We start from the raw sequence: 23,268 nt of genomic DNA on the forward strand, positions 1-23,268 counted from the left end.
ACCCCATCCCCCTCCCTCCCAAAACCCCTTTTTTGGTTGAAGGGTTGTTAATGGTGTAGAAAGATTGAATCTTTTTTTGCAGAACAGAAATGAAGAGCTCAATGGATCTTCTTGTTCTACTTCTTCTTATTCCACATTTACTAGCTTTTGCCTTTTCTGCTAATGAAGGTAAGTTTTGCTACTATTTTCTTGATTTTAGCTATGGATTCAATCCAACTCAGTAACTTTGGTTTAAAGAAATTAATTTGCCTTTTTTGCTTGTTTAAACTATGATGTTTATTTCTACTTGCATTATGCTCTGGATTTGTTATATGTTAAATCAACTAATAGTTATTATCTCATATAATTACCTTTATTCTTGATTTTAATTTTCTTCAGAAAAATAGTGACTTTATGAGATAATAGATGTTAGTTGAGTAAGCTTATGAGAAATTAAACTCTTTTGGTACTTCTCCACCAACTTACTTTGAACTTCTTTGTACTCATTAGTAGAACCAATCTTTTCTCCATTAGGCCTTGCAAAGTATTAGAGAAAAAAAAAGAGTTGAAAGGTCAAAAACACACTTAAATTATTCCATTTTTTTGAGTTTCATAGCTGAATTAAGAAGTGTGTGTGAGTTTTCTGCCTGAACTAGCACCAAATGCTTCTCGAAGCAAAACCTGATTGTTCAGGTAGGAAAAGTGAACAACTTATAGTTCATTTGTGTTTCCATAAACATTTGGTGATAGTGCAGATAGGAAACTCACACAACTGATTGTTCATATATGAAACTCAATAATCAAATATGTAATGAATTTGTTATAGGGGTACCCATTTTTGGATGTGAGTTTTAATGCATTTTGTAGGGTTTTGTATGTGATTCCTAGGATTTGATAAGACTTTTAAAACATTTTTGGTTAATTTTGTTCTCCTCAAATCTAATCACAAAATTTGTTCAAATATTTGACAAAAATCAGAAGTGGTTAATTTTGACAAAATGGAGCTGAGTGCTTAAAGTTCAAGCCAGTGTTGTAAAGAGGCAAAATGTGAATACTTTTGCTACACTCTCATTTCTCTATGATTTTTCTAAAGAAAGAGACTTTTTGCCTTAGTGATCTTGACTTTTTCTAAACATGGTATCTCTTAATATATAATTTCACTTTTATGATATTTTACAATATGACCATCTTTCCAGATTAGTTCTAATGTGTCCCACCTCATGTGGCTTCCTCTGCAAATACTAGTATAAAAAATAATGGAAATTCTTAGATGTGCTTTCAAGGCTATTTTATCAATGTTCTTAAGAAGTAACATTTAGCACATGGTGTGGTTGTTTGCTGCATTTTAAGATTTATGTGCCCATTGTTTCTGAAAATTATTCACTGCACATGGACTTTCTCTTGTCTTATTTTATTCTTCGGTTTTAGTATTACCTCTTTGTTTTCTTTGCTTCAGTTATCTTACATTTTGTTGTTGCTGCTTGTTTTTTCTAACGTGTTTTCAACATGACTTTTTCGCTTGTATTTGTTTTACTAGTTTCTTGGACATGTTTAACTTGAACCAAGGATCTATTGGAAGCAACCTCTTTACCTTTATAAGGTAAGGGTAAGGCTGCGTTCACACCATCCTTCCCATATCATACTTGTGGGATTATACTAGGTATGTTGTTGTTGTTGCTGTTATTATAACAGTGATCATACTGTTATTTGTGAATCTTCATTGAGCATCACCAAAGAGCCGTGTTTGTGGTTTGTCTTTTGGCTGAAAAGATTGTTCCAATTAATATTGGACATAAAAATCTTGAAATAGAATGGGTGAATGTGATGGCTTATATAGAGTCTTCCTTACTCTAATTATGGTTTTTCTTCTTAATGATACTTTGGGGGGTGTCTGGAACATCAGTTAATGTATCCTAATTGATATTTGATCAAGGGTAGGCAGGATTTTATCAAAAAATATATACATATATATATAATACAATGCCGCCTTCTCTTAATCAGAAGTGCTCTATAGCATGATCGTACGAGTGCACAAGACTTTTTCTACTCTTTTATTTAGGTCATAATTCAGCCCATTATGATCAAAGGGACTATTGAGAGTAACAAAATCATCTGAATCAATGGGATCGTTGGGATAGTAAGTCGTAGAAATTGTTTGAATCAACTTGCTACTATGATACTATTAAATGACAATAATAGGAAACAAATTTTTTTTGCTTAATAGTAGTAAAAAATACTGACCTGAGACAAACAGTAGCTTAGTCATCTTCTATGCACATCTTGCACTGGAAGTGCCTCTGTAATACCAAGATGTGCCTGGAATGTCACGCTGCTAGGATGGACTCATATCCTGCTTTTGACAATAATAGACATTCCAATCAAATGCATAAAAGTATGTGTCCTTGGCTAATGTGCCAAATGGTTGGCCGCCTTGGTACGAGAAAATAGGCGGCTGGTCGCCTTGTTGTGCTGCAACTTGTGGAATCCTTGGAAGCCTTTGACCCCACAACTCGATCTGGTTCTTGATCAGACCAAGAATTTCTAGTCAACTTTCATCTGGTTGTCCCACTTATGATGCGGGGGCGACCAACTAGGGTGATTTGGTACACCCTGGGCACACCCATACTGTCTCGGGATATGGTTGTTTGCTGCACCACAATATCAAGACAGATGAGAGGAATCTCTGCCATTCACAGTGGTCGATCACATGAGCACGAATCGTGCAATGCAGCAATGTGATGATCGCTAGAGGGTCTATACAAACTGTTAGGGATCATTTGGTATGCTGGACAAGCATAGACAGTCCTGTGATAAAACAAACTAGTATTGTCTTATGATAAGACTCTTATCCCTTGTTTGGTTATTAATCGGGGGGGATAACAAACAACTTCTTAGAAATCATGCAATGCACGTTATCATTAATATAATAAACCAAACAACTAATAAGAAATAATCCCAGGATAACTAATTCTAGTATAACTTGACTTCAAAATAAATGACCCCTTACGAAATGAAACAAGTAATTAGACAAAGCAATCTGAGTGATAAATATTTGGAATCATGTCGGTTTTTGCACTAGCTTTGGGATTTTTGTAGAGTTAGTGCCCGTTTGGATTGACTTATTTTAGGTGCTTTTAAGCCAAAATAGTTTTTAAGCAGTTTTGAAGTGTTTGGGTAAAGTTAAAAAGTGTTTATAAGCACTTATTTAAAAGCCAAAATAACAAAAATAAGCCAAAAGCCATAAGTTGGAAATCCTAACTTATGGGTTTTGGCTTATAAGTCATAAGCGAAAAGCCAATCCAAACAGGCCCTTAGTAATGGAAGAGCTGAAGCTGTTAGATATTCTCTTCAGTAATATTATTCCTGTCATAGGCTCCTAGCAACTCGCTTCATTTCTATTCACAGAATAGGTCAAAATTTAAATCAAATCGATTTGATTATGAAGATTGAGGACTAGAAGTAAATTACACGTGGATAGGCAGTTGATACATTTATTACTTAGGCACCTGTCATCAATAAAAAATAAGAATTTCAACATTTCCGGGGGTTGATAAACAACTAAAACTTTGTAACTCTTCTTTTATAGGAGTATCACATTTTCTGGTTGGTTAGACGTAATTATTTTTACTATGTCTGACTGGTCTTCATATGTATTATGGAAGTTATGATGGTTATCAAGTCTGTGAAACACTAACCTGGTGGCAAAACCTGTGTTGTTTTGTTATATATAAATTGTAGCCGAGGGCTGTGACAGTTGTTCGTTATTTTTAGATTTCTACTTCTACATGTTGTTCCTGTAGTCTTGGATATCTTATTATCTTGCTGTTGTTTCTGCTTGTTGCTACTGCCTCTTTTTATCATTCTTTGAGCCGAAGGTCTATCGGAAACAACCTCTCTACCTTCTCAAGTTAGGGATAAGGTCTGTGTATGATCTACCCTCCCCAGACCCCAACTTACTGAGTTTGATGTTGTTGGTCATGACGGCTTGTAGATCATCTGAAATTGTAAATTTACATACATTCATTATTATTATTCTCTTGTTCTTATTTCAATCAGATTTACTGCATTTTCCTGCGCAAGAAGCCTTGATTTGATGTGTTTCAACTTAATTGTTCCACAAGTGCCGGTTGATTAGGATATTATTTCTTCTGGTTTTACTGAAAGCTGCTTAACTAAACACTACTCAATCTTTCTTCTTTCTGTCAGAGGCGTTCGTTGGTGTAAACATTGGAACTGATGTCTCTGACATGCCCAGTCCAGTTCAGGTGGTGGCTCTCCTCAAAGCACAGCAGATTCGGCATGTCAGGCTATTTGATGCTGACCAAGCTATGCTACTTGCACTTGCTCATACTGAAATCCGAGTCACTGTTTCTGTACCAAATGATCAGCTCTTAGGAATTGGTCAGTCGAATTCCACTGCTGCCAATTGGGTTTCCCGGAATATCCTCTCTCATGTTCCTGCCACCAACATCACAGCCATCGCCATTGGTTCTGAAGTCCTTACCACTCTTCCTAATGCTGCTCCTCTCTTGGTCTCTGCCATGAAATTTATTCACTCTGCCCTTGTTGCTGCTAATCTAGACACTAAGATAAAAGTCTCCACCCCTCATTCATCTTTTATCATCCTCGACTCATTTCCACCCTCACAAGCTTTCTTCAATCGATCGTTAGATCCTGTCATGGTTCCGTTGCTCAAATTTTTGCAGGACACCGGTTCCTATTTCATGCTCAACGTATATCCATATTATGATTACATGAAATCCAATGGTGTGATCGCGTTGGACTATGCTCTCTTTCGCCCCCTCCCACCTAACAAGGAGGCTGTTGATTCTAACACACTCCTCCACTATACTAATGTATTTGATGCTGTTGTTGATGCAGCATATTTTTCTATGTCCTACTTGAACTTCACTAACATTCCTGTTGTGGTAACGGAGTCAGGTTGGCCATCTAAGGGTGACTCCACTGAGCCGGATGCTTCTCTTGACAATGCTAATACTTATAATAGTAACTTGATTAGGCATGTTCTTAACAACACCGGGACGCCCAAGCATCCTGGGATTGCAGTTAGTACGTACATTTATGAGCTTTACAACGAAGATCTCAGACCTGGTTCAATATCTGAGAAGAACTGGGGGCTTTTTGATTCCAATGGAGTGCCAGTTTATATCATGCATTTGACTGGATCTGGAACGGTGTTGGCCAATGACACCACAAACCAAACCTATTGTGTTGCAAAGGAAAACGCAGATAAAAAAATGGTGCAAGCTGCACTGGATTGGGCTTGTGGACCGGGGAAAGTTGACTGTACTCCTTTGTTGCAAGAAAATCCTTGCTATGACCCAAATACTGTGTTTGCTCATGCATCATATGCTTTTGATGCGTATTATCACAAGATGGGCATGGCCGATGGAACTTGCAACTTCAATGGGGTTGCTAAAGTCACTACCACTGATCCTAGTAAGTTGTCAAAACTATGTTTTTTGTTTTTTTGCTAATGCTCATATGTACATGAATTTGCTGACTCAAATATTTGAACCTAAGATACAACATCACAAGTGTCTTGTCCAGTTCTTTTCTTAATTGTTTTGAACAGGTTTCTTTCGCTACTGTATTTGCTTTACATGTTTCCGAGGGTCTATCGGAAACCCCCTCTCTTTCTTCTCAAGATAGGGGTAAGGTTGCATACACGCCACCCTCCCTAGACCCCACTTGTGTGATTACACGGGGTATGTCATTGTTGTTAAGTGTCTTGTCCAATTGTAATCCTACCACAAATTAACTTCAACAAGTTGACACAAAATTCTGGAAGTATGAGATTCAATTTTCAAATTAACTATGTAGTCTGCTACAAGCATATTGGGAAAATGTGTTATATTAATAAGGAAAACTATCCAAAACAAGAGATGACATGCCTTATGAACTGCTTTTAGGCCTAGTCTGTTTAAACTTTTCGACTTGTTTGGCTTCGTGATGCTTCCAAAAGTATGGATGCAAAGATGTATTTCTTCCATGTCCAATGCACATACACATGGTAGAGTGTTACGGAACTCAACAGGAAAACCTTTATACAGAAAGATTGAAGTAACATTGATAATACTTGATTTTTCCCTTCAAAATTGGGTCACAGTGGTTACTTTTAAGCTATTATGAGATACTGATTTGAACTTGTTCAAGAGTAATATGTGTAAATGTCTCTGGCTGATGCTTTGAGAACAATGTTGTGATTTACATTATTATCGATACCTAATGTTTGTTTTCCCGTTGCAGGTCATAGTTCTTGTATATATCCTGGAAGGTACTAATTTAGTCATTTCTGTTTGATTAACTTCCCCATAACTTTCTTGCTCTACTATTACTTATGCCTTGTTTCTTATCATTTTTTCGTCTAGTGGAGGGAGAAATGGCACCTTCACGAATAGCTCCACGGTTGCTCCATCATCAGACTCAGCATCTGGCTGTCATTCACAATATTCCCACGACGTTCATACTTTCTTGAGCTCTCTAATTGTTGGTTTGTTGACACTCTCGACTGCAGCTTTCTTGTAGCATAATGTGAATTGTGAACAGAGTTCCACTTGGCTTCCAATTTTGTTCCTCCAAGGAGAGTTAAGGTTGGCGTGTGTTGTCCTATAGATCGGGACATGAACTTGGATGGAGGTTAGTGCTCTGGATTCGTTCCTACGTGCAGTCAAGGCAGAGAAGGGTTGTTGTTGATTGCTGTAATTATCTTGTAGGGTAGAATCATTCTTTTCGTTCTGAAGCTGAATTCCTTTGTCTCGAATGAGGATGTTCGATCATATAATGCTTTTGTATAAGATATTCTTGGTAGTAAGGGACCGGTTCCCTTGTTCAAGCCGGTATTTAATGAGTAAGTAGTAAGTGAGAACTGGTGAATTGACCAGGTGGGGATGAACAAAATTCATATATATGCAATGTACTTTTTCCCCTTCCATTGTGTTGCAATTCAAATGCTTTTATATTAGCTATGGTCCCTTTTTTATCATCCTTGGTGTGCGTATGAACGAGCGTATTTCACCTCTTTATTGGCTATATGCCTTGCTCGTCCCCCATATCATATTCACGAGGGTTTGTCATATCAATTTTCATAGTGAATTTTCATCATATCCATCTTGAAACCGTGAACTCGAAACGATGGGAAAGGAGAATTAACAAGATACTTGGATGCATATATTGTACATAATTAGATTACAAATCTAAACACTCACAATCCCCTAACAAATTATATTCTTCTAATATAATATTCACTATCGTTCAATTAAGCGCTATCTCTTTACTATATAACAGTTATTGCTTTGATTTCGAAAAATATCTTCATGATTTTTCACAACCCAATCTCAATCCTTATCTACTCATTCCACCTTCAACTGTTGGTGGGATGATCACTCCACGATTTTGCCTCTCCACATTTCCATGCCATCCTGTGAATATTAAAAAAAAATTAAGAAACTTAATCGAAAGACAAAATATTCATAGTAAAGTATACTTTTGAGATATCTTATATTTTTTTTCTATCAAGTTTCCAAGAAGTGTAAAAATATTTATTTTAGAAAATTATTGAAGTGTTGGATCTAGCTTTTAAGAAAAGATAGAATGAAATTCCATAAGTGAGGTCTGGAGAGGGTAGAGTATACGCATACTTTATTACTATCTCGTAGGGATAGATGAATTGTTTCCATTTTAACATCTTGACCAAAAAAAAATTGTTGTTCTAATTTTGTCAAAACACAAATTGTTTTTTAAATTGATTGTTCTAGTTTGACACTATTTGAAATGCCTCTCTCATAGTGAGAAATTTTGTCTAGTGGCATTCGATCACAAAATCTATTATCAGCTGCATAAATGACTAGACTATGGTTTTCAATTGATAGTAACCAAACACAAACTCTATACTCACAAATACATTTTTGTAAAAATAAATAAATTTTAAAAATTTGACCAAAGACTCGACTTGACTTTACTTTTCACATTAAATTATTTAAAAATAAAAAATAAAAATAAAGGGTGAGATAATTTTGTTTTTCTTACCAATTGACATATCAACTCCTCGATTTTTGAGCTCACGATATTCTTGACACAAGGCACAAGCTTCACAAAAGCAATGAACCAAACAATCTCCACAAGGATTTTTTTTCAACAAATATTGTTGTCTCATTTTGTTACGATAAAAACAAGAGTAACAACATGGACAACAAGTTACACATATTATTATTGCATATAGTGCTCCATTTACTCCACAAGCTGAAAAAATTAAGGTAAAAAAAGTAATAATGTTATAATTATGAAATTGAAGAAAAAAGATTAATAAGTAAGACAAATTCACCATTTTATTGCGGGTAGAAACTGAGCAATTTGACTACATTAATAAGTGAAATATTATCTGACGTTGCTTAAATTTGTTATTTAAGTTAAGTTGAACTCAGTTAAAATAGATTAAACTATGGGTTATATAACCTAATTCATCGAACTCTTATCAAGTTTTAGTTTCTTTATTTGTGATGGTATTATTAATAATATAAGAGGAAGTGAAGATTTTTATAGCTGCCCCAAACTTATTTAGAACTAAGACAAAATTATTGTTGTTTATTCTTTATTATATAGCCATAAGTCACCTAACAAATAAAAAAGTCATTCAATATTTTAATAAAATTTCTCATTAATCAATTCGACAAAACATAATTATAAGTTATTTAAGAGATCAAGAATGTATGATCACTAGTCAACACACTTTATATTTTAAATAAAAAATATTGAGGGGCAAAGAATGTGAGAGAAGATTATAAGGTAGAGATTGAAACACTCACCTATGAGATAAAAATTTAAATAGCCAATCTATTCAATTTTTCAACGGGATTATTTTTGGTTCTTTCGATCTTGAAATAAAACTGAACTCATTATTTATTAAACATAATAAAATGAGCAAAAAAGAAATTAAAAACTTACAGTTAGAACCCTTGTCAATAATCTCAGCTACCTGTCCAAAAGTGATGCATGGACACCACAATGTTATGCAACCTGATCAAATAAAACCAAACAAAAAATGAGAAAAAAAATACATTTTTTTTTAGTTCATTAGCAATAATAGTAATATTTGGTCCTTTAATTGTTAGTAAATATAATTTTTAATTAACTGACATGTATGTTTTTGGTCATTTTATGGAGGAAGTATGTTACATTTGAATAAAATTAAAAGCAATATTATTTCCTTCATTTCAATTTATATGATACTTTTTAGTATCTGAGAGTATTTGACTAATCTTTGAATCTAAATTAAATAACATCAATTCGAATGTTAAAAATCATTAAAAAAATAAATATAAGTTGCAATAACATCAATGCTAAACGTAATAAAGCAGTGGAACCACAAATTTTATGATAAATTTGTGAATATTGATATGCATATCACAAAGACTAGAATTAAAATCTTACAAATAATTGAGAGTAAAAGAAATAAAAAATTCAATTGACAAGAAAAAAAAAAAGTACTCTATGTCCCAATTTATTTTATACACCTTCTCTTTTAGTCAATTATAAAAAGATGATTTATAACAACACCAATTTAGATCACCAATCTGTATTTTTTCCCTTAAAATTCCATATTAAATCAAATAATGTTACATAATTAATCGCGATAGAGTAGTATTTTCACAAATGATATGAAAGGAAGACTTACAATTCTTGGGATCAGACATACAATCACATAGTCCAGTTGACCATGGAACATCATTTTTCTTTTTTCTATACATAGCGGGTTGTGGATCCATCGTCTCTACGTAAAACGGAGTTTTCGAGCTCCTCATAACGTTAATCGGTGACGGAGTTTCGTCACCGAATGACGAAAATTTCTGGTATCGATCACTTAATGAACTTGTTGAAGATTTCATGATAACTGATTGATGAAGAGAAAAAAAAAAAGATGAAGGGATGAGCTAAGTTCTTGAATTAGATAATGTGATGATATTTTACAAGACTTTTGACTTAATATATAATATGATAGAGAAAATGATAAGATTGGTCCTCTTATGTTTGAGGGTAGATCTAAAAAAATATTCTGAATAGTTTTTATTTTTTATTTATCAAAAATTAATAACTTTTGACTATGTCAATTTTTTAATAAATTTTGTCAGTTAGAAGTATGAAAAAAAATTAATTTAGTCACATTTGGAGAAACAACTTTAATTGTTTTTAATCTCCTTTTAGAGTTTGGTGTAATTTTTTGATTTAATTTTTACTTATTATTTTAATATATCTATCTATTTTTTTCCACTCACCATTCTGTATCCACACTGGAGCCTCACTATTTTTCAAATTCAAGACCTCTAATTATTGGAAGAGCAGTCTCATTCATTAAATTTCATACTTCGATGATTTTTTATCTCTTTTTTTATGTCTAGTACTATAGCTTTTTGTGTTACAATTTTAAAGATTTAATGAGATTTTTTATAATTATATTTTTTCATAATTTTCGTCAAATCTATTATATATTTAACTAAGATTAAGAATATCAATTTTTGTCACACACAAAAAAAATCAAACCTGTCCAAAGTACACTTTAAGACTATTTTAAATGTATCCAAAAATAAAAGGACCATTCATTTTAATTTAATATGATAAAGCCAAATAGAGATGGGGTCCAATAAATAATAAATAATTGGTCTTGTGAGTCAACTTTGACGATTCAAAGTTATGGCTAAGAAACTTCATATTCCGTGTGTTTTAAGATTTTAGTCTGATTTTTCTTAATTATAATCCTTCATTTCAAATTATTTATCGTATCACTCTGATACATTTTTTAAGAAAATATTAGTTTAAAATTATTTTATTATAACATCTTAATATATAATTATTTTTTATTAAATATTGTGTCATTTCACTATAATTAAGATATTTATAATCTTCAAGAATAATTATTGTTATTAATAATGATTTTGTTTTTAAAAGTTAATTTTATCTTGAATGTTTAAAAAACAAATAATTTGATATATTTACTTTTCAAAATGGATTACGACATATAATTTTAATAAGAGAATATTCTTAAGGGTCAAGATTGGAAGTTTGTGTTTGACTTAGTCATCACTTATGTGTTAGCTTCCTATATGACTTAATTTTTTTGTGATTTATCATTATCTACTGTTCGTATTAATTTTGATATTCGATTAATTTAAATTGATATACAAAATCTCATTAGAAGTAAAACATTTTCTATTAAAGGCAATTTCGTTACTAAGTTATTAGGGTAGTTTGGCAATATAATAATTTCAACAAATTTTACATCATTAGTCAATACAAGGTTGGTCATAATAAAAGAAAGTAAATTGCCGTATAGTTTAATATAATAGACTTTGAGAATTAATTAATTCCATAGACTTTAATTCTGCAACACCCTCAATCTAAGTTATGTGGTAAGGTTCGTTTAGTAGCTTATTAGAGTTAGATATTTATTAATAATATAGAGATTAATTATGAGAATTTATATATTATTTTTAAATGAGGATTAATTATGTAAATTTTAGCTACTCGTTTTATAAAGAATTTGTACAATATAATTAATGAATAACTAGTTAGAAAAAAAAAGAATGTCAAGTAGATATTTTTGGAAGCTTGATGATGATATACTATATTCCCTCTATTTTTATTATTTCTGTATTTTTTGATAGAGACGGGAATGACTACGTTGCCTAGACTAGTCTCCTCTTGTAATAACTCTTAAATATGTTTATTAAATAAATTTATCGAAACATTATATAAATAAACAATTTAGCATTTCATAATCTCTAAAATTTCCTACCATTTTAAAAAATTATAAAAATCTCTTGGATCCCCTCTCGGATACATCCCTCCCATTAAGTAATGTATCATTTCCAATAAATCGGATAACCAAAGAATGTATCCAAGAGGCAAGAGCAATGAAAAATTCAAGATTTTTATAATTGGAAAAACTTCCGGAATAGAATGTAATTAGTCCCCGTATGGGGAAAAAATAAGCTAGAAACTGAATTGGGCTTGTTTGGAATGGACTGCTGCTGCTGAACCTAGATTCAATTGGGCCAATCATGGACCAAGAAAAGAGAAACTTACGGCCCAATGCTTCTGGGCCATCTAGTTTACTACTTTATCTGTTTCAATTTAGAGAAAATTGTATGAAATAACAAACTATTAATTTAAAATAAATGCTATAAGCACAATTTCATTTAATTCTATTTCGTAGCAAAAACTTTGTCATTCGTCTCTCTCCCCAGAAATCTTGATCGCCACTCTCTAGAAATCTCGCTCGCTACTCTTATTCGCTTCTCCCACTTTATACAAACACAAATGTATAAATTGTGTTTGTGCTTGTATAAAACGAGAGAAAATTGTACATACAAATACATATCTCTTCGTCCTATACACTTATAATTATACAATACAAATCTTCCACTGCCACTTCTCTTTTGTCTTTCTCTCTTTCTCGCTTTGTACAAACACAAATTATACAAAATACAATGTATAATTTGTGTTTGTATAAAGCGAGAGAGAGATTTGTCTACAAATCTATCTGTATACAAAAATACAATTACATATACATACATATACAAATTTATATTTAAATACATATAATACACATATACATATACGACTGAAAATCGCAACAAAAGAACATATACTTATACAACTTACAGCCAAGTCGGTTTCTTATTTGTATACAAATTCCAAATATATACCTTTACAATTGGAATGATTACTGAAATATATAGATTAATAGCTCCATAGCGAACATAAAACTTGTTATGGAGCACAATTATGCAAACTATAGCTATAACATACAAATATAATTTTTATGTTTGTTAAACCTAAAATTTACTATTCAATTTATGCATCACAATTCAGATTAAGAGAGTTTTGGTTATGAAATAAATATGATCAAAGATACAAATTGTTCAAATGATTCAAGATACAAAATATACTTTGGAAAGCATGCATAAATATTCAGGAATAAAGATCTATGGTAATTTAAATAGTTTCTTGGGATTGAGTTTTCAAGAAGTTACTAAAGCTATATCAATGCATAAAAAAAGAAAGCACCATGAATTTGAAATTGGCAACAATTAAGTTTGATCACCATTTTAATACTTGTATGACAAACAATTTGTTATCAAAATCATTATCAAAGATTGATAGGGTTCGAGTCATGGTTATTGAAAAAATTCTTCATAGAGAACGCTTCCTCCCTAAAACTAAACCCTACACAATGCGAATTCAAAATAATCGGATGCAAATAAAAAAACAAACTATATCTCAATAAGTTATGTAGATGCAAATACAGGAGTTTGGGTAGTACAATGAAAGAGATGTTTGGTTTGCTAATAGATAAACACAAAATTATGTATTAATTGTGACCTTATTTAATCTTTTATTGGTAGGATTTTTATGCTATGTATTATACACTTTACCAAACAATCCCTTAATAAATCAATGGCTAAGCGAATAGCTTAACACAACTAATTTCAACATTACTAATATATTTTATTAAGTACTATTATTATACACTCTATCAAACGAACCCAATAACAAGCATTACTCAAACACAACACTCATATATTTGGTCTCCATATTGAGGGATAAAGAATATATTCATTTATCCTAAGTTGAGGGATAAAAGTGTTCACTCTACATATAAATAAGAGAACTAAAAAGAGAGTATCTTTTTTTCCATTTTATTTTCTTTATATCCTTTTACCAATGAGAAGTCCCACTTTTGAATAAAACATATAAAAAGCCTTTGGACAGCTTTGCTTTTTTAAAACTATTAGCCAATACAATTAAAAAAGTAAAAAGTAAAATATAAAATATTTTTTTAAAAAAGGAATATAAAACAGAATAATACAGAACTTTTTTTAAAAATAAAAGCCCTCAATTTGGATTTACATTGGCCCAATTACAACATAACAATCGCTCACCAGTCACACAATTCTTCCTACAAATGTAATTAAACAAAACTACAGGGACTAAACATTAAATTCAAACAGATAAAAAGAGAAAACAACAGTTAGCATATTTTGCCATACAAGTCCCTAAACTAATTTGTCTTTCTTCAATTAAGCCCCTACAGTTGCAGCTACCGGAGTTTTCACCTTCGGCGGCCTTCCTCTTCCTCTCGGAGTACCAATTGGCTTCACCGGCACCTCCACCACCCCAACAGCCACCGGATTGTCCTCCGTCATCGGATACTTCCTTGGCCTTCCACGTTTCTTCCCACTTCCACCAGAACTACTTTCAGTCGCCGTCTTCTTCATAGGTACCGTAATCGGTGCGTATGGAGCACGCTCCTTCGGTGGCCTTCCACGTGGTCTAGGATACCCATCCGGAACCGGAACCGAAGCTTTCGGCTTCGGCGGACGGCCTCTCCCACGGCGCGGCGGCGCGTTTGGGTTTGGCTTCATGTAGTTATTCTTCAACATAACTAACTGCCCAGCTTGCTTCATTTGGTTCAAGTGATGTGCAAGGAGTGTACCATGCGCTGGTGGTAGTGTACCATGAGTCCCTTCAATTTGCCTCCATATTGCTGATTTATTCGATCCTTCTTCTTCATTCAACGCATCTATAGCTTCCATTATCATCTACAAACAAAAATTACCAAAAATGTCAAAATTTTTTTTACCAAAACTAGCAAAAAAAATTTGAAGAAATTGTTACTTACATCAGGATAAGAAGGCAAAGTTGAACTTGCTTCTTCAGTAGCCATTTTTGTTACAGAGAAAAGCAAAATCTGAGAAAAAATGGGAGTGGAAGAAGAGGATTTAAATGGATGAGATCAACATTGGGAGATTGATCGTACAGTTGGGGATTCATTTCAGGCGTATAAATGGACGGTTTAGATTTAATTTGAGAAGAAAGGAAAATAAGTTCACGCGGATTGATGACATGGCTGTGTTTGTCGTTATACATATAAATTACTATTATTTCACAACTGACTATTCCACATATTAGTCCGACTTTAACATGAGTATCGAGCATCGGATCGAAAAAAAAAACTTATAAATATAATGGTTTAGTTGAAATTTGAAATTATTGGATTTATCTAAACACATAAAAATAGAACGATAGGTCTACTCTTTTACATACTAGAGGTCTTTTCTAAAATTTCAATTCGAGAATTCTTATAGTTTTTTAAGTTAATGAATTTATGATATTGTTTATATTTTATTTATATGATATTTTTTTTATTTTTGTTTATTAAAGAGTAATAAATCTTTTATATTTAGAAAGGGATAAATTTAAATTATTTATCTTTAATGACATAATTTTTTGAATAATTAATAGTAATTCTATTATCTATATTAAGACAAACAATTATAATAGTAATAATATTGTTTCTTAATCTGAAGAGAAAATGGTGAGGGAACATGATATATTTGTGTCCTATCAGACAGCAGATTTTCAGTTACATGAGAATGCGGAAATGTGGGGCCCACATGTTTCGAAAAATGAATTAATTGGACCGCCCAAAAGTTGGGAAACCGGTCCCACTAAGAGTTTTGAATTTTGTACAACTAATATTTCACTAAAAAAATATTTTAATTTTCTCAAAACTTGAAAAAGTTTTTTAAGTAAATATTTTGCACAAGGCCTTAACATGAATTTTCAAATATAATGATCTAAAAATTTGAAGGCATTAATGTATATTTTTCACTTTCGCTAGATAAAAAGAATATATGTGAGTCAGTTTGAAGACAAGTTATGATGAAACTAATTATGATGGATTAATTATCATGTATTATTTCTTAGTGAATGTTTGATTTGTTATATTAAAAATAATATGAATTGTATAATTTCTAAAAATAAGCTATTTGTTGACAAAAATAATCTTCATAAGTGTAAAATGTGTTCAAAGTAACGTATATAAAGGATTTGACGGAGTATTTTTGTCATTTTAACTATTTTATTAGGGAAAATTAGCAATTAAATCATAATATCTAACATAATTAGTCAAAACAACAACACTTTAAAATATTTATTTAAAATATCAGAATGACAATATTTTAGAAATAATATGTATTCAGATTTTATTAGTTAAATTAATTTTATTTATGAAAATAGACCTATATTGGACCAAATTCTAAACCAATAACCGTTTAAAAAGAAAAAAAAAACATTAAGCCAATACCCATTAACCTTCCTTCTTCACCTTCACATTTCTACCCTCACCTTTCACGTTTCTACCTCCACCTTTCACGTTTCCAAAATCTCTTTCTTCAAGGTGCTCACAAATTGTTCATCAAATATATTTTTTAATTCAAGAATTTTTCTCGATTGTTAAACGAAATCTCTTTATTAATTCAAGAGATTTCTCGATTGGCAAGGTAATTTCCATTATTTATTTAGATTTATTTTGATTTGCTGTTTAAAATCACTGATTATGGAATATTTCGGATTTCCAGTCAAATTTTTTTATTTTTATGTGATTTTGTTTAGATATTCATCAAGTATTTATGTATTTCAGATTTTTATTCTTGTAAACAATATTTTTCAATTTTTATGTATTCATCCTAATTGCATATGTAAAACAAAGTTTTTATCTTATTTTGTTTTTACAATATCACTTTGTATATCAAATAGTTTGTATTTAGATTTAATTTTGTATTTGTCCTAATGATATACCATCAAGTTTTGTATTTATATTTGATTTCGTATTCATTCTCAAGTCTAAATAACCAAAATATAGTTTATTTATTTTATATAGGTATTCATCCTAATTGCATCAATAAAACATATTTTGTATTTTATTTTGCTCATTTTGTATGTTCAATATCACTTTGTATACCAAATAATTTGTATTTAGATTTGATTTGTATTCATTTTCAATTCTAAATAACCAAAATACAATTTATTTACGTATTCATACTATTTGCATTAGTAAATAGATTTGTATTTTATTTGGCTCATTTTGTATTTTCAATATCACTCGCAATTTATATTTCAATTACATTTTAAAATAATGACACATTATTTGGCTCATTTTGTATTTTCAATATCACTCGCAATTTATATTTCAACTACATTTTAAAATAATGACACATAAAATCATATTTAAAGAAGTCCATCGGAATACATTTAAGATAAAATCATATTTAAAAAATTTCAAACAAGTAAGGATAGAAAACTAAGGAAAATATTTCTACCTTTTTTGAAATATTTTTTCTCCCATGATTCTCTTCCTTCTGTTATTAAAAATTTGTACTCTTTCAAATTAAATAAATACAGTCAGCATTATAACAAACCAAAATATTGACATTTTCAATAAATATTGAAAGTGTTGACAAGGAGTCCTATTAGATTTTAAAATATTGATGTTCTGAAAAATTTCCCTTATTATTATCCTGAAATAAGGTATCCCAAACTTCATAATCATTCAACTGATCAACGAGTGCTAAATATTTATCCCAAAATTATCTTCTTTTATCCGTTACACCAAATATATCCTAAGCATCTCCTTCAATCTAAGCTTTGTTCGGCAAAATTACTCATTTTTATAGTCAAGATTATTCCATCTTTGATATGATATACAAGTATATACAACAGCCATTGGAACCAAAATATGACAAAGTTGACATCTTTTCGTAAAGATATAATATATAAATATGCCTTCTAATTTGACCTCAACTTACATTTATGTTCTCCAACTTTGTGTGTGCACAAGTAAACACTTAAATTTGCATAAAATTAAACAAATAGTCACACATGTCTGACGTGACAATATTCATCCTACATGGTGTCCAATGTATATCATGCCACGTAAAACTCATGTCTACTTCTTCAATTTTATAAAAGTTAAGTTGTTTACTTGTGCACACCTAAAGTTAGAGGGTATAATTATAAAACGAGGCCAAATTAAAGGACACATTTATATATTGTGCCACGTAGTTTTATATCCTGAGAGTAACTGCATACACTTCTTTTACATGTTAACTGTCACTAAGATTCATCATACTCATTGATCTCTATTTGTAACCAATTTACATGCTACAAAAATTGAATGTATACACAAAAAGAATAAGAAAAAATCTCCCAACAACAACGCGCCTAATCTCTCACAGGACGTTTTCCATGAGGGTCCGATCTCCGTCTTGTAGGTGTGGATGAACTTGCAGTTGCACTAACAGTGTTGCTAATAGACGAGGAGCTGAATGTAGAAGGATTGGATGCACCCGAGGTTCCAGCTGTATGAGACGTACCACCACCTGGTCTGTGAGATCTAATTCTTGAACCGGGATATCCAGGTCTAGTTGGTTCTCTATCAAGAGATCCAGGATTCTTTGATAGCATCACCACGACCTGTTGCATGGTTGGACGTAGTGGTGGATCCGCTTGAATGCATAATAAGCCAATTTGTATGTACATTGCTATCTCATCGGGGATAGCCGATTGTGCCAGTGCAGGGTCCATAATCTCCCAGCTCCGACCCTTCTTGTAAAGCCTGTACGCCTACAACCATAACAACATTTAATCATGATCACCATCTGGTACAAAGTTAGGCTAACCCCGCTCAAAGACACTTTAAACATGGTTTAATACTGTTGTTTCGGGCCAAGCATGCACGTTTTTACCCCACACACCGTAAGACCATCCCAACACCTTATATATAGCTATTTTTCTACTTCGACTACCAATATGAGACTTTGTTCGCATCTCCACAAATATTCTCTCGAATCACGATTCACCCGAGAACGACACACTCCCCGGACCTAGTACCGTGTGGTCAATCACCAAGACTGATAGTGTTTTTCTTGTGCATTTACCACGACTAGCAGCAAACTCACTCAATGCCTTCATCTCCATACTCAACCCGTCAAATAATTGGCTCTACTATCTGCTTATAGGCTAAGTCGGCCTAGAAAATACCTTTACATGGTGTGCTACTATCCACTTAGGGTCACAGCCACAAAAGTTTTCTCCAAAAGGCCTCACACCATCAAGAGTATCCCTATACCTTAAATGTAAAGTCCTTCTCCCTCCACCTACCGATTTGATTATGTTTTGCACTATAACATAGACAAAAGTAGTTCGATCTTACTTTTCAAGTAGTTAAAAAATTCTACCATATGGCTATATTGTTTTTTCTGTTACATGATTATAGGAAGCTCGAATTGATTCCGAGGACTCTCCTATTATACTCAACAGGAACGAAGGCATTGACCGGTGCTTATTTTTGTAATTCAGAAATTTCAAGGAATATCAAGACTGAAAAGCGCAGAGAAATCAAGTTCTTACCCATTCAAGAAGGCTTCGAGAATCAGGATCTCTGTTAAAGGTTGAATTCTTCTGGCCACTTATGAGCTCCAGAACTACAACTCCGAAACTGAATACATCAGCCTTAACAGATAGATGTCCATACATAACGTACTCTGGCGCCATATAGCCACTGGCTTCCAAGTTAAATTATCAAAGAGAGTTGTTAGCAATATCAAGTGAGTGTACTTGTGCAATATATTATTCAATGAAATTTCTACATAGTCATTACTAAACACAGTTTATAAGGTTCGATAGAATCATACTTGGTACCAGCTACACGGGTATTAATATGTGTTTTATCTTCAGGGTAGAGTCTAGCCATTCCAAAATCAGCAATCTTGGGCACCCATTTGTCATCAAGTAGGATGTTGCTAGCTTTTATGTCACGGTGGATAATGCAAGTATGTGAACCTTCATGAAGATATAGCAACCCTCTAGCAATGCCAACAATTATGTCATGCCGTTGCTTCCAGCTGAGTGCATCTCTGTTAGCAGATTCTAATACAAGAATATAAGAGTCAGTACTAGCTTCTAAAACTACTAAACATCTTTCTTCTTGCTCAAAACTCGGAAAGGTTAAAAAGATTCATAAAGTAAAGAGTCTGGTTTTACTAAGACCACTATGAGAAAAATTTCTTGCTTGAAGAATTATATTATATTCGGGCTTGGAATCACAAATTGCTTCTACTGATAAGTTTTACACGAGGAAGTTAAGGTCCTCAAATGTCGTCGAATGATGTTTCAGGGTTACAGAATTCTTGAGAAGTACAAGGAGTTTCAATATCTACAAATACTACTACAACATACCCAGTGTAATCCCACGCGTGGTGTCTAGGGAGTGTATGATGTACCTTAGTGGGGAATGGGAGGCTGTTTCCGACAGAAGAAGTTTCAATAACATACTGCGGCCGCCTAAGGTTGATGAAGCTGGAATGAACACAATGGGTGGGGTACGAATCCTAGCAAAGGCAAAAAAACAAGCTATGTAGTTTCTTTTCATCTGTCTGACCCTTGGTGAACAGATTTACATGATACATGTATTGATAGGAGGATAAAAGTATTCCATGAAATAGTCGAGGTGCACACATGCTGGCCCAAACACCAAAGTTATCAAAAAAAGAAGAAAGACGACAGAAAGAACAGCCACAAGTTAGCTGCTGGATGTCAAGAGAAAATTTAATTTTAACATTATGGTCCATCACTGGAGTTCAAGGAACATTTGAGCTTAGAGTTTGTTAAGCAAGTAAAACACACGGATACAGAACAATATGACGGTCTCTAGTAGTTTCACGGACTGACACAGAGATCATTGAACTAGATTACTGACAACGTAACTGAAAGAACAAATTTCTGGACCCAATAGCAAAATGAAAATGCTTATCCCAAGGCTATTTCCAGTATCTCACTCCTAAAAAGACTGACAAGAGCATCCATCTGCAGTTCAATTTGTTTTAATCTTTGGATAGTGAAGACAAGGGCGGAGCCACAGGTGTCTACTAGTTCTGCAGATCCTGGTAACTTTGGCTCAAACCTTGTTATTGCATTAAAAAATTCATCTAATAAGTACGACTAATCTATCCAGAACTCAGTAAACAAACACAATTATGACCTAGAACACATAAACTAAAAATCCTGGCTACGCCTCTCAATGAATGTCATTTCATTTCATTTTAAAAGCACATACAAAATCTAGTAGAGCTAAGAAGATAAAAACTAGTAGTAATAAAACTTACTAAAGAGGATTTTGTCAAGGCTCTCATTAGCAACATACTCATAGACAAGCAACTTCTCTACCCCATGTATACAGTACCCTAACAAATTCACCACATTTCTGTGTTGTACACGAGCCAACAACTTAGCTTCATTCTTGAATTCCTTCATCCCTTGCCTTGAACTATGTGAAAGCTTCTTCACAGCTATTTGCCTCCCATCACTCAATTTCCCCTATAAAGAACGAAGACACAATTTTTCAAGAAATCTTGAGTTTCTGTTCAATACCTAAATCAAAAAAAGACTCAATTTTTTCAAGAAAGCCTTAGTTTCAGTTCATACCCAAATCACAAAAAGACTCAATTTTTGCAAGAAAGCTTGAGTTTCTGTTCATACCCAAATCACAAAAAGATTCATTTTCTTCAAGAATCACAAAAAGACTCAATTTTTTCAAGAAAGTTTGAGTTTCAGTTAACACCCAAATCACAAAACGACTCAATCTTTTCAAGAAAGCTTGAGTTTTTGTTAACACCCAAATCACAAGAAAGACTCAATTTTGTTGATTTTCAGTTTGTTTTTATTTTTTACCTTGAATACAGGCCCAAATCCACCTTCACCAAGCTTGTTATCTGGGTGAAAATCTTTGGTAGCAGAAACAAGAACTCCAAAAGAGAATTGCTTCTGTTCTTGTGCTGCAATTTTCTCTAAGTCGTCATTCTTCCCTTTTTTTGATTAGTCAATTCACAACAAGAAAAAAACCCAAAATCACCATTAGAACAACAAAAAAAAAAATCAAGATTAAGGGTACCCTCACAAGAATTTTTGCTTACCTTTGTTGGAACTTGAGAAAAAGGGTTTCAAAAAGTTCTCAAGAATTTTTCTGGGTTTGGTCATAGCGGGTACACAAAAATAATTAGTCCATTACAAAACTCAAGAGGACTTTGTACAAAGTATAAAACAATAGAAAATTATAACTTGTCCTTACAAATTTTAAGGTTCTTTGTTACATTAAGGAACCGTGTTTATGTGGAATTTTCAGAAAATTCAAAGGAGGGGGTGGGGTGGGGGGTGAGGTAAGCTAAAGTTGTGGTATTCATATTTTTGTATGTATTTGCTGATGTCTTTACACATGTGACTGTTGGTGCATTGCTTGTTGAAACTTGAACAAGGATGAGAATTTTTTTTATCATAAACTATAGTTCATCGGTATTAATTTATGTGACATCTTTTAGATTTTAAGAATCAACGAGTTTTTCTTCATCGTTTAAAGCTAATGATGGAAGAATGCTCTAAAGTTTTCCATAACTTGTGTGATTATTATTTCTTCCCGTATAAATTCATTTGAGTATGTTATGAACTTTAAAAAGCTCTTTTAAATCTTTCATTATACTTTGAATTTGTTTGGACATGCAATTTAAGTTATTCTATTTCTCATAAACATAAAAATAAACAAATCATAGTTTATAAACAAGGAATCAAAATATCTTGAAACAACACGTTAATAAATCATATCTTTGAAATTTTCAAATATACATAATTTGATAAAGATTATCATATCTTTATTTATGTTTATAAAATTCAGAAGCATTCTCTATTTTCTTAAATTTAGTGCTAAATTTAAAATTAAATAAATAAATTGAAACAAAGAGGGTGTATTATTTATTGATTACTCTGGCACTAATTCAGTAAGTAACACAATGAATTTAGTGTAATATGTAGCCTAATGGGCAGGAGTTTCACATGCAATTTTTTGCAAAATTTATGATTAATTGAGCACATTCTCTGTATTGAAATATTTCTAATTCTTTTCATCATAAACAAATTGAATTGATGTCCAATGAACTATATATTTTTATGACCAAAATTCAAAACCATGAATTATGAAAGTTATTTTGGCAAATCACTCATAATTAATAACTAGCATGGACTTTATATATGAACATAAGGGAAAATTACAGGTGACGGTAACATTTCAACCACTATAGGACTTTTTTTTTTCCATTTTCAAGCAGTGAAGTTTTCTTGTTATTATTACTCGTATTCCTTATTTACTAGTACTTTGAGAATTGGCCAACATTTAATATATTATATTATATATATATATATATACTTTTTTTTACAGCTGACTTTACATCCACAATGGAAATACTGGCATGTTGGACGATTCCACTTGTTGAAAACTTCCACTTTCTTTTTTTATTTTTCATTCGTTCGACACCCATATTGAAGTTCCACTAAATTCAAAACTTTACTCGTCATAATTGGATACAATAAAAAATAACCCTTGAA

The 23,268-nt window shown here is 32.3% G+C and overlaps 4 protein-coding genes across 4 annotated transcripts; 1 reads left to right on the forward strand and 3 right to left on the reverse strand.

Moving 5' to 3' along the window:
- The first annotated feature begins 6 nt into the window (after positions 1-6).
- Positions 7-6,934, forward strand: LOC102581557 (glucan endo-1,3-beta-glucosidase 3-like). The gene is made up of 4 exons (XM_006355007.2): positions 7-168; positions 4,186-5,439; positions 6,250-6,277; positions 6,372-6,934. The coding sequence occupies exons 1-4, from the start codon at positions 90-92 to the stop codon at positions 6,526-6,528; spliced, it is 1,518 nt and encodes a 505-aa protein (XP_006355069.1). The 5' UTR covers positions 7-89; the 3' UTR covers positions 6,529-6,934.
- Positions 6,935-7,134: 200 nt separating this feature from the next.
- Positions 7,135-9,994, reverse strand: LOC102582545 (protein PLANT CADMIUM RESISTANCE 2-like). The gene is made up of 4 exons (XM_006355010.2): positions 9,674-9,994; positions 8,944-9,015; positions 8,029-8,241; positions 7,135-7,421 (listed from the first exon to the last, which is right to left on the reverse strand). The coding sequence occupies exons 1-4, from the start codon at positions 9,882-9,884 to the stop codon at positions 7,345-7,347; spliced, it is 573 nt and encodes a 190-aa protein (XP_006355072.1). The 5' UTR covers positions 9,885-9,994; the 3' UTR covers positions 7,135-7,344.
- Positions 9,995-13,869: 3,875 nt separating this feature from the next.
- Positions 13,870-14,786, reverse strand: LOC102582893 (HMG-Y-related protein A-like). The gene is made up of 2 exons (XM_006355011.2): positions 14,678-14,786; positions 13,870-14,597 (listed from the first exon to the last, which is right to left on the reverse strand). Exons 1-2 carry the CDS (start codon positions 14,720-14,722, stop codon positions 14,076-14,078), a joined length of 567 nt encoding a protein of 188 aa, XP_006355073.1. The 5' UTR covers positions 14,723-14,786; the 3' UTR covers positions 13,870-14,075.
- Positions 14,787-17,853: 3,067 nt separating this feature from the next.
- On the reverse strand, positions 17,854-22,041 carry LOC102583228 (putative receptor-like protein kinase At4g00960). The gene is made up of 6 exons (XM_006355012.2): positions 21,810-22,041; positions 21,568-21,701; positions 21,003-21,213; positions 19,533-19,767; positions 19,249-19,399; positions 17,854-18,462 (listed from the first exon to the last, which is right to left on the reverse strand). Exons 1-6 carry the CDS (start codon positions 21,871-21,873, stop codon positions 18,061-18,063), a joined length of 1,197 nt encoding a protein of 398 aa, XP_006355074.1. The 5' UTR covers positions 21,874-22,041; the 3' UTR covers positions 17,854-18,060.
- Between the last annotated feature and the right edge of the window lie 1,227 nt (positions 22,042-23,268).

This window comes from Solanum tuberosum, unplaced genomic scaffold, assembly GCF_000226075.1.
Source record: "Solanum tuberosum cultivar DM 1-3 516 R44 unplaced genomic scaffold, SolTub_3.0 scf00189, whole genome shotgun sequence".
NCBI lineage: Eukaryota > Viridiplantae > Streptophyta > Magnoliopsida > Solanales > Solanaceae > Solanum > Solanum tuberosum.